Here is a 20333-nt window from a genome sequence, read left to right as displayed (position 1 = left end):
GAAAACATGTGAACACACTTCACTTTGCGTTTGTTTAAGAGAAACATTTCCTCTCAGATGGTATTGCTTTTTTATTTCTAGCCATTCACTTAGGCTGGAGGTGTTAGTACATCATGTCACAAATTAAAAATGTATTAAATGCCCTGCAGGGTTAGTCTAGTGGTCCATCCAGCTAAGCCAGTATTATTTCTCTGGCAGTGGCAGTAGGAAAGTGGCCCGGCTGATCTTTTCCTTCTCCCATTGCCTATTCCCATTTTATATCTCCAGAATCTACAATTGGCCTATGCTTGTTAAAGGTACATCCTTACCTATTGTTTTAAGTATTCCTTTATTTACCTATTGTCTTGTAAATGTATCCAGAGTATCACCTTTGCATTCTATAAATAATAAAGATTATTGAGCTCCAGATTACCTCATTTTATAGGCTCAGGTTGTCAATATCTCGCATTGTGCTGTTGTTAGGTTCATCAGCATTTGAACAGGGCCTTATGATACGGCCCTCAATACTTTATCCATGCTTTTAAAAATTGAGATCTGTGTGCAAATGATTTTGTTTTTTACAGCTGTAATTGCAGCCAGAACTGTCTTCCAAAGGCAATTTGGCAGCATATCTTTAGGCAAGTGACTTTTCCTGAGCATATCTAATATGATAGGCTTTCCTTGTAGGAAAGAGGGGTTGAGTTTTCTTGATATAGCCAGAAGCATAACAAAAATGTTGCCATTTTCAATATGATTAGTGTATTAAAATACAAAAAGTGTAGAAATTAACTCTGTGTGTTGTCATTGTTGTGTAATCCAAGTACTGAACATACAGATCTTAAATGCATTTCTTGGCTTCGTCTCTTCCCCTGCAGCTCTTCTATATTAAAGAATTTGGTAATAATAGACATGGAAAGGTATAGCAATAGTGGTGAGAGATGTCTGCTATGGTCACTGTTCCTTTAGGAAGGAGATGCTTGCAAGGAGTTTTTCTATGGCTGTATAGAAAAATATATTTATAAATTGTGCAGATTCTTAATTGTTCCCTCTCTCATATGCATTTGGCTCCTAGGGACAAAAACTACATAATAGAGCCAGATAGAATCATAGAGTAAGTTAGGTTGGAAGTAACTTTGGAAATCATCTGGTCTAAAACACTGTACTAGGCAGGGCTTGTTTTTTTCTTACAGGTTTCTTTCCTACAAATTTGGAGAAAACATTTGTAATTCTGAGCTATACAGATTTGTAAAGAGTTATTTGGAGTGTCTAAATTACATTGCATTTTTACACTGCTGCTGCAAATAAATGTTTTTCTTTTGCTTGCTTTGGAATCTCTGTCATTCTTGATCAAAATGGAAAATTACTTGTAAATATTGTTTGATTTGATATCAGTGCCAGAGGGTTTAATCACAAAAACATGTGTGAGCATTTGAGATGTGCAGCTTTTCAGAAGGCTTAAGAATAAAAAGAACAATTGGCAGTAACACACCAGCTGAATTGGTTCTGCAGGCTCTAGAATTAGAGGTGGTGTTGCTGCACCTGTATTAAGTTGTCCTATGGGGAATTGCAGCTTGTTGCTTTAACTTAGGAACAGTGTGGCACTAGCTCCTCTGTACTATTTCTGGAAGATTATCTGCTGTCTTTGCTTGCCTTTGCATTTTACCAGTGCAGTGTAATATTACAGCAGCCTTGGAACTGCTTTGGTGTGTTGGTTCCATTCACAGTATATAATTTTGTTTGCCTCAAGTTAGGAAAAAGGAGAGGTGGAGGAATACATTAAGAGGAACAAAGGGCAAAAGTAATTTACTAACTTTCAAGGGAAGCTGTTTTAGGGGTGGGAGGGAGTTCAGTGCAAAACAGGCATGTTGCTGAGTTTAATCACCTTTGAGCTACTGTAGAGGGCCATATTCAGCACTGGTCTCTTGCAAACCAAAGAAATGTATGGTAGATTGCCTTCTCTGAAAACATAGCTCTGTCTTCCTACTCTCAAAATGTGGAACAAGTATTCACATTAGAATACCTGGCTTGCACAGTGGCTGAACAAAGAGTTTAAATCTGCAAGCACGTCCACATTTTTAACATAGTAAACATTTTAGATGGTTTAAATTATCATCTTTCTATTAGCTCTTTGTAGTTTGACTTGCATTTAGTATCCTGATTTATTCCTCCTACACTGCAGATAGCTGAATGTATTTTTTGATTTTTATTAACTTGTGTGACATCCCAGCCACCATGGTTCTCTTTTTTTTTTTTTTTTTCCCCCTCTCACAGAGTTTAATGTTCATTTTGAAGCTACTTTTGATTTGGTCCTGACATCTGGGATTTTATATGCCTGTTGTTCCTTGCCTTCCTATATTATTTCAGTATCCTGTGAAGGCATATTTCTGAATATTTCTATACATTTATAATGAAATCAGATTAAGTGAGGAGGGAAAAACAACTAATACAATATGCTTCAGACTAAGACATTAGAAAAAACTTCTTCACCGAAAGGGTTGTCAAACACTGGAACAGGCTGCCCAGGGAAGTGGTGGAGTCTCCATTTCTGGAGGTATTTAAAAGCAGGGTGGACGTGGTGCGTGAGGGTATGGTTTAGTGGTGGACTTTGCAGTGATAGGTTAGCGGTTGGACTCGATGATCTTAAGGGTCTTTTCCAACCTTAACGATTCTATGATTCTAAGAATGGAAAAAAATACTTTCTTCAATGCATAAGAAAAAAACATTACATTTGTTACATGCATTTACAAAATAGGTGTATATGTGTAATTTATGTTAATCATTCATACCCTGTTACAAGTAATTCACTAATATTTGAGTGAGTTCATAATGGCTGTGTCTCAAAACTAGGGTTAGTATATTGTGCAGTTTACTTGGCTATTGTTCTTGCCCAGTCATGTTGAGTGCCTGACTTTCTGTGGCCTGTTGCAGCTGTGTGTGGGATGAACAATACGGAATGCTTTTTGAGTCAAACATGGCCATTATGCTTTCTGAGGATCTGTAACTAATACATTTACTTGTTAAAACTCAAATGAAAACAAAATCTCGTCCTACTTATAGATAGTTCAATTCATAGTAGAACTTACATGACTTCCCATTAAGGACATTCATTTGTCTATTCAGAAAGCTCTGTTGTAAGGATATCTATAAAGGGTACTGAATTTTCCCATTGAAGAAAAGATTATTTTTATTATTTAGGTTTTTTTACTGAGAAGTTGTTATAGTGTGCTGCATTCGTATAGGTTTTAAAATTAATAATTGTTAAATTAAATTCCATTGCAGGTTAAATTAGTCAAGAAATAGTGCTGCTTTATTTTGGCTGGTTTTATTTTTAATGAACTTTGTTTTAACCCTAAATAAACGATTTAGAGCGAAGGACTTTGTAATACCTCCAGCATAATTCCTATCTGCCTTTTGTGTTTGTTCTTTCCACCCTAGAAGCATAACTGTGTTGCATAAAAACTTGATGCATGTATTTAACCTGGTAATAACCAACTGTTCAGAGCTGATTTTCTAGCATAATAATACTGGGTGAATTATGGCATGTATTGGCATCTATGCCATTTTGTCTAATTCTGGGATAGAGTTACAAAACATGTATAAACATAGCATTACCAGTGTGAATGCTGAGTCAGTGCTTCCCAAGATCTCTTCTTGTATAGAGAACTGGGCAGAGAGAGGATTGACTTAGTAATTAAAGGTGAGAGGTCAGTTCTGCAGTGTGTGAAATTGAGTTAGAGACGTGGTAGGAAAACAGTATAGTGCCAACAAAATGTCTGCTGAAGGTTAGGCAACCTGTTACATTTGTTAATCAAATGTTAGTAATTTGCTGTGTATTTAATTATAACACTTAAAGAGCCTATTGTGGCATAGTCTGTATGCAACACACAAATGCAGTACAAATTACAGTTTGGATATATTACAATCCTACTTGAAATACTTATTTGAACCTCAAAAACTCTTTTCAAAGATTTACTGGCATTTTGGCCTGCAGGAAACTGAGTTAAGGCTTCTGTTGTTCTGTGTTTCTCTTTCTTTTTTTTTTTCCCCCATGTGAATGTATTAGTAATCAGCAATATTGCACAAACTTCCTTCTACATGCAAAGTTAAAATTTGAAACTTTATATATGTTTTCTAAGTTACATGTGTGATATCTTCAGATTGTTTCCATTATTTCTGTCTCTTGCCTCCAAGAAGTACTTAAGTATCAATGTAATTCATTCCCATGAAGCACACTATCATGCTTTTCATTTGTAGGCTCTAATGGAAATTGCCATTTCAGGTTTTCAGGGGAATAAAATTAAATGGTACAACCTTTCAAGCTGGGGGGCAGGGGAAAATCTGTAAGCAAAATCTTTGTTGATGTTTTTGTGTGTAAGTGGTTTTTTTGTTTGGGGTTTTTTTGTTTGTTTGGTGTGGGGGTTAATGGTTTGTTGGGGATTGGGGTTCCGCCCCTGCCCCCGGAAGACAATACTCCTTATTGTGCTATTTGAAATTCCCTGTACAGCAGTCTACCTGCTTATTCAGTGACTCACCTCGGGGTAAAAGCATTAATATTTTCCTTTTTCTTTTTTTTATTTTGAATCACTTTTTTTTTTCCTACAAAGTAACCATTGTGTTCTAACTCAAATAGTGGTATTTTAAAGTGTGGGGGGAAGGAGGATAATGAAAAAGACAACAAATGCTTAGATCTAAGAGAGTAGTTTTCTTAAAATCTGGACTCCTTAACACTGGACTTAATAATTATTTTTTTTCCATACCCCTCCGCCTTTTTCTTCCCATTTTCCTAATTTGGGTGCTTTCCTAAATGGCAATGAATAACCTCCTCTTTAAGTAGGCATTGTCAGATAAATCCTCTGAAGCACTCGTTTGCAGTGTTTTGATGTTTAAGAGAATTTCAGTGTAAAAGAAGCCTGAAATATTTCTCCATCTCCTTTTATCCTCCTGTCATTGGTATATCTGTTGCTTAACTCAATAATATCCAAAATAAGAGGATGGGTAATAGATTTTTATTTTTTATTTTGATTTACTAAAAATGTAACCAGGTATGCTTTTTTCTAGCTTTGAGGTCTGTTTTTGTCTTTACTATTAAGAAAAGTTCTTTAGTGTGCATATATAACATTCAGGACTTACTAGGTCATGTGAGGCTAACTTAATCTATGTGTAAACTCTACAAATGCAGAAGTTGAGTGCAAAAGGTGTATTTATTTATTTATACAGAAGAGTGTGAGGGATGAAAATAGTTCTTGGGTTTTGTTTTTTAATATTTCTTGCTTAATATATATTCATCTAAACATCACTGGAGTAAAATATATGTATAACTTATAAAATATAGGTAATGTATTTTCAAATTAGTTATATATATTTGACCAAATATTTGTGTCTGTAGTCTAATGTTAAATATTTTATTCCTCTTACTTTTTTTTGGTGCAGATTTGTTCCTTACTACATCACCAAATTCACAAAGCGTTCAGTTTGAGACATGGATAAATACGGTAAGAGAAAACCCCAAAAATCATTCTGTTAAGGCACAGACAAGTTTAAAAAAAAAAAAAAAAGTCACCTCATATTCCTTGTTTCAGGAATGAGTGGAACCAATGTTGACACACTAACTACACTGTTGCATTTAGACTGCAGAATATCACTGGAGGTATTTACGCAGCATAAGTCCTCTGCAGATTATTTTAACAAATCAATCAGACTGCCTTCATACATCTTAGCAGGACTCCTGGTGTGTCATCAGCTGACGTTACTGACATTCTGCATGGTGATTTATGAAGAAAGGGCTGATCAGATGTTTTTATTCTTGCTGTCTCAAAGGTGTGATTTCTTTAAGTATGCTTTCTTTGAACTATGACTTCAGGTCTTGGGTAAGATTTTGTGGGACAGCAGTTCAGAATCTCACTTCTAACTGTTACAATATGTATGCAAGTTACAGCTGAGAAAATCCTGAGTCCTATATTAACCAAATATCACAAATGCAATTCAAGGTTGGGGAGAAATAGGTCGATGGATTATTTTTAATTATTTACCTACCAAGATGCTGCTTTTGTATTGCCTAACCTGATCAGGGTCAGTGAAGAACCTCATTGTCAGTAAAAATTAATGAAGTAAGTTGATTTGAAACTAAGGGTATCCTTTATACTAAATCTGTTATCCAAAAGGACGATAGTTAAGAATCTTAGCATATGTATGTTAAAAGTCTACTTTTTGTTATAATAGGATGTGCTTAATGTGTTTCTTATCAGCTAAGGAATGTGTTTTTGAGGCTTTATGTACCTAAAAATTTATCCATCATATGATGGATACATGTGATATGATGGGTGATGTTACAGTGAGTCACCGTAGAATGGAGAATGTAGTCTTGTCTGTAACAACATGGCCGTCTTCAACAGCTGCTGAACTGAAAAAGTTTTTTTAAAAAAATTAATAGCTGCCAGATATTCTCGGAATACTAATTTTTATGCAAAAGTAATTAAAGCTCTACTAGACACCGTTTTTTTCTTAAAGCAGCCGGTCATGACTTCTATATTTCTAGCTTTTATATAGACTTAAAAATGAACAGTTTTTGATTTTGACAAATTTAATTCTTTGAGAGATTGAGTGTTAGTGACTATACAAGGCATTTGGCCTGTTTCCTGTAGGTGGTTATTTGTTTTGTTTTAATTTTCTTACAAATTTTGGATTTTCCAAACCCATGGATTCTAAATATTATACTACATTATATATTTTGTATGCATAGAGTTGCTTATCTTTAGGAGGAATGAATTCTATTCTTTGCAATCAATCAACCCAGTAAAATGTCATACATATTGATATATACGTACATATATATCAATCTTAAAATACCTTAATTCATCCATTAAAAGCTGTTAAATTGCTCTACAAACCTAGGCAAAGTAATTACCTTCAATGATGCACCATAAAATGCTTTTTAAATATTTTTCCAATATGATATATGCTTTTCTGGCCAACTGAGCACAGGGCCTACTCTTCTCTTCTGCATGAAACAATTTGCATCAATGTTTTTTTTTCATCTGAGTCATAAATTATATGTCAAAGTAAAGATATAGTCAAACATCCATGTACTAACTGTCCCCAGAGCTGTGTTTTCGACAGCAGTGAAATCTACAAACTGAATATGACTAAGCAATATGGGTAACTATACATAATAATTTCTCATTTGTCTCAGTGGCTTCACGCATGCTTGTGTGTGTAGCACTTTATATGAGCTGATTGCAACAACTAGAAAAGAAGGCCTTAGGTCACCTTACTTGGCTATGAAAACTTAATGTTTTAAATGGTTTTGCTTCAGTTGTGATCCAGTTCTATGATAAACAAGGATCCAGTGCTTCTCTTTTGTGTTTCTGATGAAATACTGGAATATTGTTTTCTGCAGGCCTAGTTTTAATAATAGGCTATTAAAGCAAGACCTAAGCCAGACCTAATGTAAAATCAAGTTATTTCCTAATTAGAAGGGAAATCAGAAGTTATTTTTAACAGGTATGCAGGTGTGGTTTTATATATTGCATGTATCTGTAAAATCACATCAATATGCATAAATGCACATTAGTATTCATAATCACTTGATTATGATTTAGATTGTGTTGCTGAAATAACCTGATCTCTTCCTCGTACACAGCAAAATATATGTACAATTGTATCTGAATATTACTATTACTGGATTTCTATAAGATTCCATGAGAGATTAGAAATGCAGAAACTCAGTCCCAATTTTCAGAGTGCATTTTTTCCATCATTGAGATGCCTCTTTATTATTTACTTAAGTGCTTTTTTATTGATGTGTATTTTCTTCGGTTCAAAAGTAAAATTTTATCACTTAGTCTGCAATCTTTTTTTTCCATCGTCTTTGTCCTGTTCAATAGGATGGGAACTTCTCTACAACTGGAGAAAGTAAGGAAATGCCTAGTGGTGTGAAAGTTGTTGGACAGTCCGTGTTTGCGGATTTTGGTGAGTTTTATTCTTCCAAACTATCTGAAGAGTTTCATTCTTTTTCATATTTTGGTTAGCTACTCTAAATCAAAGAACAAATAAAGATGTTTAGCGCTATAAGTTGTTCTGGGTTTGTTTTGTTCCATTTACTTTTTTCTTTAAGGTGTTATATCTATTTGACTGTAGATCTTGAAATATCTGGGAATAATTATTAATAACTTCAACTAAATTCAACTTTGGCTATCCCAGTTCATTCTGCATCACATGTATCTACTTTTGCATGCCACGCTTAAAGACTGTTGCTTTGAGGTGTGGTACAACACCAAACATACTTTTATCAGACATGTATTTTGTTTGTCATGATTTTAGGGTTTTCCCCCTAACCTTCTTCCGAATGTATTGTTTGCGTAAATGTTCATAAATTCTTCACTTCTACAAACTAATAAATCCAAAATGTAACAGAAATAAAATGACTTGAATAAAGATTAATGAAATATGGTAAAATCTTAATGGTTGTAACTGCAAATTCTGGAAGGCTTTTGGACAGAAGAAAAAATTTATATGTAAATATATTTTTGCAAGGTTAGTGAAAGCCTGTATTTTTCTATTAGAATGGACTTTTTAAGTCAATTGTGGCTTATCAATGTGTGTGTCATTACAGGGAACAGGAAATGTTGGTTTTGTAGTGCACAGGAAAAGAGTGGGTTTTTGACTAAAATAAGAATTTTGCAATCCAAGGGGAGGTGCTACAGGCCATTTTTGCTGACACTATTGCATGTAAAAACTTCCTTGAGAACTAATTTACTATATTTATACAACATACTTATTAATTGTGCGACTGAGCCTGTCCTTAAGACATTGTCAAATGGTAGCCTTGTTGCATCATTTTGGTTTAAAATCTCTTTTAAAGAAAATGACAATTTTTTAATATTAAAAGTCAGACTCTATTAGACTCAGAGTCAGATTCTCTTGCCCTCTGCTGCCACTTTGACGTTTTCTTAAAAGTTCTAGCAAAGGTGTTTATTGACATGTTAATGAGAAGACACCTCTGCTGGATAGTTAATTATCGTTAGATCCTTATCTAGCAACTATGGATGGCTTTACTGAGCCATAGTTAATGAAATAGGTAAATAAAGTTTAAATGTGTTGGGTTTTTTGTAACCATTTTGCAAGATAATGTTCTGAATATTGTGTCTTAATAGGTACTAAGTAGAAATCTGTTTTGGGGAGGGTTGGTTTGGTTTCTTTAAACAATGGCAATGTGGAAAGCAACCTTTATGTAGGGATAATTTTATCTCTGTTACGTAGCTAATGACCCCAAATGATATACCATAATTCTAGAAATATATAATAATGGAAACCCTGGGATATCTTTGCAAAGAGAAGTGGAACTGTTCAAATATTAAAGTTAAAATTTTGAAAATGTGACTAAATGGATGCATAGTGATATAGCAGTGCAGCACACTGTGTGGTTTTGGTACTGCCAAGGTTATGAAAGACAATGGCCGGTATAGCTAGCTTAGCTGCAGGGTGCTGCTGTTTTGGAGTTCTGGAGGGAGCAAATGAGTCAACCTGAGCCATGTTGTTTAATTCCCTGTTCTGCTAATTATTATCAAATTCATAAGCAATGCACTAGTGTGAGGCAATAGTGGAGTGATCTTTCTAGTAAGGATGAAAATAATGGGAGAAAATTCATGCAAATAGATGTAGAGGGACAGCGTATATGGCAGAGCAGGTAGAAAGGTAAGGAATCATCAGTATCATCTACGGGAGGAGGTGCTGGCTTTTCCAAAGCTGACTTTCTGGAACTGGTCATTCTGAAACATGTCGGCCATTTCATCTCTAAGAGAGAGCGCCTAGCACATATCTTGCAGTATGAGGGTCTTGCTTCCTCTTCCTGAACAGGTATGTACATGCTATCATCTTTATCTTCATTCCAGATCACTCAAGTTCATCCAGAGTGAAGGATGAGAAATGGTTTAATGTCCTTCTGCCCATTAATTTTTTTACGTGAATGAAAAGCATGCTATAAATGTATGCATGTGTTTTGATGGAGGAACAAAGTTTATTTTGACAGCTACGGCAATACTTATGACTTCAAATTTACTACTTGAGTACTATTAAGACTTATAATTAATCTTTCTTCTGTTGTAACAGTGGGTAGGAAGTTGAGTAGTGGATCAATTTTTTTCCATCTTCCCAGCATTAATTTAAAATAATCAAAACAACAAATAGTTTTCTTATTGAAGAAAGTTTTAGAGAATATTGAAGTGAATGTGATACTAGAACAAAGTGTATGAGTAAAGAAGGGATGTAATTCTAAATGCCATGTTCTTTATGAAATGCAGCCTAAAGGAAGTTGAGTAATACCCCACCACCATCAAAAATCCTTGCTACAGTGAAATATCTGTGTCAGAGCAGCTATGGTAATTGGTAAGAGGAAAAAAACTTTTAATGCAAAGGAGGATCTTAGTTGAGTTCTGTTCATGTTCATTTTCATTCCAATATTTCTTTGTTCTGCATCAGTCTAACAATAAAGAGGCAAAATATTCCATTACTAGAATAACGCTGTATCAGAGTAACTATATGGACCCACTGTGCTGCATCTGCATATGTTTAGATACTTCAAAAGGCAGGCATTTGTCATACAGATTCTGCTCGTAGTGAGCTGAAGGTGAAGCAAATGCCTGACTAGAAATGATTTGTCAGATTGTAACATCTCCTTTTTTCAGTTTTCTGTTTCAAAAATGATGAAATGATTGTCACAAGTCAAAGGAATTTAAGGTATGATGGTTTGCCGTTTGAAATAGTAATTTGGCAGTCTCTAATGGGGCTTGAAAGAGGTTTCATTGTGCAACACACCAAAACATCACAATGAAAATGTAAAATGAGATGCATTAGAAAGTTGCGCTACCTTCTACCTAAGTAGCTCTTGCCCAACTGTGTGTGATACACTAAGAACATACCACAGCGCTCTCACTCTGCTCTCTGTATGCTACAGGCATCTTCACTGTTGGCACTAGGATACAGCTGCTATGACTAGAAATGCGTTCAATATAGAGTCACAAGCCTGTTAAATTCCTAGTTCTGTGTTGCCTGCCTCTATTTTCTTCCCCTTTCTTGACATCTTTCTCTACCTCATAGCTGATGTGCCAGCCTTGCCATTTGCTGAAGGTCTCAAAGGATTCTGTATTTTCTCTGTGCTTTCACGTTCTGCCAGTTCTCATTTACTTAACCTTGTGCATATTAGACTCTGGAACAATGTCAGGTCTGGACATGAGCTTAGGAGTGTGTCACTTGTGCTGCCACCTTCTCATTTACACCACCTTTCTACTTGAACACTGTTGCACTTCTGAAATCCAAGATTCTGATTGATTTATCACACCTACATCTTACTTGTTGTGTTTCAAAAGATGCCTTTGTCTAACATTATTTCGTGTTTCCAAAAAGTGTTATTTGAAGTACTTTTTCTAGTCATAAGTATTTACGTGTCACTAGAAAAAAAGGGGGGAACTTTGAATAAGATCCTGACTGAGAACTTCCAAAGGCAACTAATTTTGGGTAAGGCTTCCTTTCTTAAACTAAGCAGGTTGAACAACAGCTATCAAGTAGAGATTATTTAGATAAGTGGAGCTGGAAAAAACAACAATTAAGTGACTCAAGAGAAACTGTCACAGATGTTAGTGTAATATTAGCACCAAGCATACCTGAAGCACTCAAATAATAAAAATATTTTTTTCTGTTAAAAAAGATATGCAAATACATGTTTGTATACATCTATATATGTCCCTATAAGGTATACTGCTTTTGTGTATATACGTATGTGTGTATCTATGTGTCTGTATATTCTAATGGAAGAATATGCAACAGCAGGTGTATATATATCAGTATATCTATGGTAATGTAGTAGACCTACGTAGTCTGAATTGGAACCTCTAAAATAGGTAGCACTCCTCTCTGTTACATGCTAGAAATGATTGGTACGTTAACCTGACCAAAGGATAGTGAACAATTGACAAATTTGTATTGCCCTTTTAAAAATAAATCAGAAATGCTTTGTGACATAGTTATTACAAGTGGCAGCTCAATTGATTAAGGTGAGCAGAGCTGGGCACTAGAGAATTATGCACTTGTTTGGAGCAATGTGTCAGCCAAATAAGTAAGAGCTCTTCATTATTACTTTTTCTATTCTTCTCATGTCACTATGGTAATTGCAGTGCTGTGGTTGCTATAGCAAAAATGATTAATCCTCCATTGTTGTTATCTGTATCCTAGCAGAGGCTTTTTACAAGATCCGCTTGTACTATCTTTAGAGGAAATCATAGATGTTGGCTAGAATTCCAATAAATAAAACTCTTTATAATTGCAATTAATAATTGTCATTTAAAATAGTGGAAAATTTTGTATTTGTTAAAGAAATTTAAGGATTTCAGTGGGACACTGAAAAGGGCCAGGTTTTTTAGTAATAAGATGAATGTGAACCATATTTTGGACACACAAACATGCTGTTTTCTTGCTACATTGAAGATTAATGACATAGGTATTTAAAGTAGTGACCCAGAAGGGATTAGCATAGAATATTGTGCTGTTTGTACAGTCCATTTATTCATTTTTACATGAATATTTAATGTTATAACAGCTATTCAACTATGATTGGTTCGGTTGGTTTAGTGGAGATGGATAAATCATCCTTTGTGATACCTGATCTAAGAATGTAAAGGTTTGATTAATCAGTCAGTGATTTTGCTTAGTTTAGGCAAAGAAATTTGTTGCAGCCTGTATGTAAAGAGAATAAAAAATAGCTTTTTGAAACCAAACTCGATCATACTGTTCATTGTGTCCTCACAAGGAAATACAGCACAACTCTTACTTTCTCAAGGTAACAGTTAGCCAATGCCACCTCAGGTCTTTTATCTTTTACTCACCATTGGTTTTCTTAGCTGCTGAGCCTTTATCTGTATGGTCTTCCCTAATTTATAAAGTCTGTGTTTACTCCTAGTATGCAAACTTGCTTACTTTTTGACAAAGCATGGATTTGGCTTGTCAAAGTTCTATGCAAGTCTTTTAGGGACCTGAACTCAAATTTTTCTAATAATTTTGTTTGTTCCTCTCCCTACCAAGTAATCGAACTGTTTCATGTATGTTAACTACTTGAATCACTTATGGTAGAAATTATCATTTTTCTCATAGGAAATGATTGCTCGTTATTGCCAGTTAATTACGTTTAAACAGGATAACAGAACACCTAACCTTTGGGGCTTTTTTAAAGCCATTCATTGCACGCAAAATACATTTTGGTGAAAGATTTTTGTTTAAAGTAGACTTTGATTATCCTGCAGCTGATGATATCTTAAATGCACTGCTTTTCTGCCTGCAGTTCCATTTCAATTTTGTAGCTTTTAGTTTTGTGTATCAACTTCATTTTAACATCTGAATTTCTTAATTTCATGATTTCAACATCTTCATTTCTTGATTTCAGTATCTGAATTTCCTTCTCTTCAGGATGTAGCATCCTCCAATGTAGTAGCTATGTATCAAAGGAAAATCTTAACAGTGCATTTCAGTAAATAATGCCTTTATAAAGCACTTGTCTTTCGAGCACTGCATTGTGAAAATGTACTAGTGCTCCTGTAGTCAATAAAAGGATTCTCTAAGAACCTTAAGATGCAGGAAAACAATACTGCATTTGAAACACTCTGTATATGTGGGAAAATGTTGTTAGTGTGATCAGTTTGGGTGAAAAGGATGTAAAAGCTGATGGTAGTAAGGAATTCTGAGTGACTTTAGATAAGGAAATAGTTGTTTTAGTAACAGATGCGCTTCAGTTCTTTTGAAACAGTGGTTCATAGATACATACCAAGTTAATTGCCACTTGTGTTTTGAGCCCAGGAAAGTGTATTTAGAAGTGAAACCTGTCTTATTTCTTAACTGGTAACCAGCAGTGCTGTTCAGTGATACCTTTTCATTTTAATATTAGTCCTACTTCTTAAACTTCTATCACTTTTGGCAGTTGTTTCTGGGAATAGGTCCTGTATTTTGAGGTTTAAGGCCATAGCTGTAAGTGTCCAACCTCCCCCCCAACCAACTAACCAACAAAAAAAGTGTAAATTCATGTTCAGTAGAAACAGATCATGTTGTTCTGCAGGCTGCACCCTATCTGGCTGCCTTAGTAACTTCATAATTCATTTTTGTAGTTATGGTGTGGATCTGAGAATAGGACAGACATAAAGTTGAAGCACTTGTGTAAAGTCCATTTAGGAAACTTTTGAATACAGTGGCCTCAAGTGCGTCTTTCAAATTCATCTTTGAATCCTTTGGGAGATTATTTTTATGTGCACCTCATCCTTACTGTTCTTCCCTATCACAGTCATCTACCTATACCATCATTTCATACTGTTCGTTTTGCTATTTAAAATATTGCATTTCCTGATCCTTAAGGCATCTGTCCTGATAAGATATTCACAGAAATCCCACGTTTCTGAACTGTTTCCCATCCCCTTGCCACAAAATGGTAGCCAGGTACAATTGTACCAGTGGTATTATCAAAAATCCAGGAGACTGCTTCTAATACAGTTCTTGATTTCCCTGAATTTGCACAGGGTAAATAATAAATAATATAATAAAGATATAACTGGGAATAAATTGTTCAAGAGCAAAATATTTTAGAGCATTTTGGCATGTCCTGGCGCCTGTGAGAATGCTGTGTGATGGGCTAAGACTGGTTGGAGCTACAGCCTCAGATGACATGTGTTACTCAGTACTCTGAAGTAACTTTATGTGCATTCTTGACTCCCTCCAAACTGTAAAACCACTAATTCTGTTATTTCTTTCTTTCCAAGTCTTTATTATGTCCAGTTAGTTTCAAATGTTGTTCTGTTGTTCCAAAGCAGTGCCTATTTCTAGGGGGGTTGGGGACAGATGGATGACTGTTTCCCATATTTTGGCAAGTTGTTTCACATGTTGCTGACAAACGATAACATCTCCTGGAAAAAAAAATGTTGCTTCATGTTATTTTTTTGTCAAAGGGTCTTGTATATGAAGAATTACTCCGCTTACTTTCCACTAATAAAATTAGAGGAGTGGTGCACATGCCCCTTGCTTATTCATTCTTTGTTGGACAACTTAATCTCCTCAGGGTTTAAGTTTTCTTTTAAAATGTTCTTGGCTATGATTCTATGATTGGTTAATGTAACAAGAACTCTCAACCCAAAATTTTGTTGCACAAATGGCTTGCTTTAGTTAGAATTATCCTCTTTGTTTGTTAGCGTGTGAAGGTTTGATGCCATGTGAACTTTGTAAATGTGTAATATTAGATAATTCCAAGCTGTGCAGTCTTTGTAGTTTCTGTTTTAACAATATGAGATAGTAGGAACTAGTAGTTTTCAGCATAAACTACAGCAGGAATTTCAGTGCTACCTTTTGTTTAGTGTGTGTGGGGGTCTCATTTTTTATGTAATCTAATTTTTTTTCCTGCTTGGATTCCAGTTAGTACATTTGATATAGTCTTTCCATTTAAGATAGAAGACTCTACTGTTGAATCAGATGCAGCCCCGAGGTCTCTATGCAGTTTGCCGGCAGACTGTGTTTAAACGCTTTTCTGGCAGTGGAGGTGTGAATATGGATTCTTTGGAAGGATATAGACAGGCTTAAAGTCAGAATTGATTTAGTGTGAAGCAGAGTGTTTCTTTAATGTTGTTGTGGGTCAGCCTTGTTCGGCAACTAAACACCACGCAGCTGCTCCTTCACTCTCCCCACCTCTCTGGGATGGGGGAGAGAATTGGAAGAGCAAAAGGAAAAAAGAACTTGTGGGTTGAGATAAGAACAGTTTAATAATTAAGATAATTATAATGATGATGATTATTATAGTAATAACAGTATTGATAATATAATGAAAAGAGAAAAAGTTAAAAAACCAGAAACGCAAACGATACAACCGCTCACCACCGACGCTGCCTGTCCCCGAGCAGTGATTGCTGCTTCCCTCCCCTAGCCAGCTCCTCCCAGTTAACATACTGGGTATGATGTTACATGATATGGAATATCCCTCTGGCCAGTTTGAATCCACTCTCTTAGCTGTGCCCCCTCCTCTCCATGCTTGTGCACCTGGCAGAGCATGGGAAGCTAGAAATGTCCTTGACTAGTACAAGCACTACCCAGCAACAATGAAAACATCTGTGTGTTATCTCAACATTGTTTTCATGCTAAGTCCAAAGCACAGCACTATGCCAGCTGCAGTGAAGAAAATTAACTCTATCCCAGCTAAAACCATGACAAATGCCCACGGAACTTTGAATCATTTCTAAAAGTTCTTTGCATCTGTTTTCTGAAGTTGTGATTCACATTTTGTAACAGCAGCTGACACTGATTCTTTTAATAATACATAATTATCTCAGTAATTTATGATAATTGTATGTCATGATCATCTCCTTGAACACCTAAAGACCAAGAGTGACAAAAGAATTCTAATAATTTTATTACTTCAGAAGATAAATTTAGGATAATCAGCTTTCAAACAAACCTTTTTTTTGTTTGAATACCAAATTCAGTTTTACTGGTTGTAGTCATCTTGGCTGCCCCAGAAAGGTATTGTTTCGAGCACTACCATAACAGGACTTTTTTACTCCTTATTTTCTTACTATTTTTTAGAACTTTAAATGAAAGGCTCATTGCAATGAATGAGAGGTGTGCAAAGCTGTGAGGGAGGAATATGACAAGCTATATGTATGGTGAAATAAAAAGCATATAAAGCTTCATTGGGGAGTATTGTATTAAGCAAGAGATGCCTTGTACTTATTTGGACTTAAAGTCAACAGCAGAGAAGAATTTCCTGGCTTTTATTGTACTATGTTAAGGACGGGGCGGGGGGGGGGATGTTTCTCACTTTTTTGAAGGGAACTGGAAAACTAATAACAGAAGGTCTGTAATAATACAGAGACCACAGCTACTTTAGAATGTGTATTCTCAGGAGAGATCAGCAGGCTGTCAACGCATGAGGACTTTGTGGTATATGAAGTGTCTTGCTTTTATGTAGCATCAGGTTCAGAATTATGAAAGCTAGATTGTTCTCACTGTCTTAGCGTGCATAGTTAGCTCATTTTTTATTTGCCGGAAAATTTATTTTTAACACAATTGTGATACGTTATAGTAATCAGTCTGTCATATAAAAAAAAGGGGGGGGGAGGTTCATTATTTTTTGCCTATATTTACTCATGCTAAGTAGATTATATGCATGTTTGCTTTAAAAGCATTTCTCTGATACATCTTGGTTTGGGAAGAAGTTCACTATGTATGCAACTTTTTTTCTTAAAGTGTGAAAGAACTTCATAATTCAGTAGCAGTTTTTTCTTAAAAAATCAATTTGCTAGTGGAGGGTTACATTCTGTCTTTTCTCTGTTGTAGAGCTTGCTGCCTATTTGCCTGTTCAGCCTACTTACTTTACATATATTTGTCTTTTAATTATGGGTAGATGTAGGCAATAAATAGGTTATCAGACAGAATTGACCAAGTTCCTTTTGTTTCCCCATCACAGAAGGTTTATGCCAATGTGAGCTGATAATCCACTTGGTTCAAATTGATAGGGCTAAAACCTAATAGACCTGCTACAAGCATTTCCTAACTGTCAGAGCTGAAACTACAGAAACTCTAGTGTCACCATTAAAATTAGCAGACAGAACATCATCTACATGTAGATGTGCAATTCAGTCAGATGCTAGGATCTCAGGGTCAATGAATCTCTGAGTAACCACTGAGACACCATTTGCTATTTGCATTCATTTTAAAATGTGTGCTTATACTATGGTACATTAGAATTGCATTTTGAACACATAACACTTTTTAATAACATTACGTTCTTAATCTGATTTATAAGGCGCTTTTTTCTGCTTTATGCCACTCAAATTTACTTTTAGAATAGATTGAAAAGCTTTAAGCTATGTTTTTTTGCAAGTATGAACATTCAGAATGCAGCTAAACCTTCAGCTGCAAGTAATTGTTCGTATAAAATCTGTCTGTATGAGGTGTGCTCCCAGTGATCTGCACAATCTGTCATTTGGGTTACTCTTGTTCTAGATTGGATTGCTAGTACTTTGCAGACATGGGTAAAATGTTGGAAGGAAGGCTTTGTGTCCATGGCTTTTCTCTGAAATACAATGAACAGGCAGTTGTAAGTCATGATTCTCACATGATTCCTAGATGGCATAAGACTGCTAATTTTGTCTTTACTTATTTTGACATAAGTACAGATTTGCAGCTGATGAGTATGTGGGACTGTTCTTTTTCTAGCCTTTTCCACTGCGTATAAAGTTTGATCTTTATTAACCATGTAGTTCTTTAGTATCACAGTCAAGCCAGAATTGTGCGTTGAGAAAACACTAGCTAACAGTTGAGTTTTTATTTGTACGTCAAACATGCTTTAAGTAGAGCAAAGGACATTTGGAGTCTAGAGTATGTTTAGCCACATCTAGTGCTACAAATTACATTGAAGTTACAAATAAGGATAACCTTGAGATTTCCAGCAATTTGAACTGAGATTGTTTAAAATCTGTATGGCAGTAGAAAACTAGACTAGTAGACCCTAGGAGAGGAGCTGAGTGAAGGCTACAGGGGATGTCCAGAAATAGACTTCCTAGGTAGACCTAGGCTGAAGTACATTTTTAAAGACACATTAAGCAAGGTTGGTTGTTTTTTTTAATCTGAAAGTAGTACATCTTTTTTCAGCTGGTCTGATGGGTTCATCTAGCCATTGTCACCAGTGCATGTTTTGTCACCTATGAATACCTAATTGTGCTAATTATCTAAATGTGCTAACGATACTCCTTTTTAATGTCTGTCTTCCTCCTTCTTTGTGGAGGAATTTAAATTCAAGTTAGAGTTTAAAATTGAAGGATGTTTGTTTAAACTGATATTTAAACCAAGCATGAAGATGAGAAGAGTTAGCATTGTAGGTCCAAGGTAGGTTTGTTGTTAGTGAGACCGAGCTCTTCTGTGAGCAGCTGCTGGGGGTTTTCTGTGTGGTCTTCAAGATCAGTAGAGTTGTGCCAAAGGTTTGTATTTTAGTCGGTGCTTCCAAGGTGGAAATTGCATAAGGATTAAGAATAAATTATTTTCTTTCAAAAACAGAAAAGCTGCTGTAATAATTTGTTGGTTTCACGTAGCGCCTTTGGAAAAGCTTCAGAAATACAGGAAACGTTGTGTTTCTGGTTATTACAGATGAGGACAGTTTAAAATGGCAATGGATAGTGAAACATTCTGCTTTAGCTTCATGCTTAGGGATGGGGTTTTGGGGAGGTTTTTTTCTTGGGCATTTTGAACAAAGATTGATGCAAGATTTGCATTTAAATAAATTACAGTTTTGGCCAATATTCTATATGGGTTCTATCTTTATTCTTCTTTATTTTTGTCAAAAACAATAACTGCTGCAGTTGATTTGTAAAATGTGTTAGCATTTTTTGACAGTCTCTGATTTCCTTCCCCCCATTGGGAAAATTCCTTTTGATCAAATAACCTCAACAGTAAAAGATGTATCTGTACATTGTAAGATGTGCATTAGGAATAAAAACTAGAGAATAAACAAGAGATAATAGTACAACAGAGGTTAAGAATATTCTTTTGATTGCTGCTTTTCTGTAATACAGTAACTAATTGTGGGTTTTCTTAAACTACTCTGCTACGACTTGGAAGATATTCTTGTTTCATTGATGTCCTGTTTCCAGCTACATTCTTATTTTTGGTGCTTCACTTGATGCCTTTTAAGTTTAAAATTTGTTTTGCCTGTTCTACAGTATGGATAAGTACCTAACCCTTTCTTTTGGGTGAAAAATGCTACCAGTTATGAAGTTCTTCAGTGAGGCAGATTTATAAAGTGCTCGATTACCAATACTTATGTCGTCCAAGCTTATGCTTTCCTTCCTCTGCTCCTGTAGTTCTACTTCCCCCAATGTGTTGGTGCTAATCCTTGCCTGATTCCACAGTGAGCCATGCTAGAGCTAAATCAGCTGATTGGAGCCATGCACTTCTGAGGAGGGAAGGAAATGGAAGTGCTTTTAGACAGCTCAGCATCCTCAATCATCTCATCATGTGGTCACCTTTAGTTGAACCCCACAGCCTATATCACTTCAAAATAAGTGTCTTACTCTAAAGCCATAGTTTAGTAGAGTCATATAAAATGGATTTAATTAAAATATTAGTTTTAAAATACTAACTGATCTAAGGAATTGAAAATTTACAGCACACAGACTTAGCTTAAAATTTAGTTTGACATCTATGCTCAAGACAAATGTAATTATACTCATTTATTGGACTAACATGTTTATATCTCATTTCTATCTTTAAATTCAGCTGAGCACCAAGTGGGGTGGGGGGAAGTCCCATACTCATAAGACGGATATCTGTCTCTGAAAAATTCT

At 35.4% G+C, this 20333-nt stretch overlaps 1 protein-coding gene across 2 annotated transcripts in view; it reads left to right on the top strand.

Annotated features, from left to right (window-relative positions):
- The window catches only part of ITFG1 (integrin alpha FG-GAP repeat containing 1), a 102045-nt gene that overhangs the window by 30940 nt on the left and 50772 nt on the right, over positions 1-20333 (top strand). For both annotated transcript variants that reach the window (XM_075101535.1, XM_075101536.1), the window contains 2 exons: positions 5410-5471; positions 7863-7947. In XM_075101535.1, the coding sequence (XP_074957636.1) occupies positions 5410-5471; positions 7863-7947 (147 nt within the window). The remainder of the gene's footprint in view (positions 1-5409; positions 5472-7862; positions 7948-20333) is intronic.

This window comes from Phalacrocorax aristotelis, chromosome 8, assembly GCF_949628215.1.
Source record: "Phalacrocorax aristotelis chromosome 8, bGulAri2.1, whole genome shotgun sequence".
In the NCBI taxonomy this organism is placed as follows: domain Eukaryota; kingdom Metazoa; phylum Chordata; class Aves; order Suliformes; family Phalacrocoracidae; genus Phalacrocorax; species Phalacrocorax aristotelis.
The sequence above is the reverse complement of the archived record's forward strand: the minus strand, read 5'-3'. Positions and strand labels throughout refer to the sequence as shown.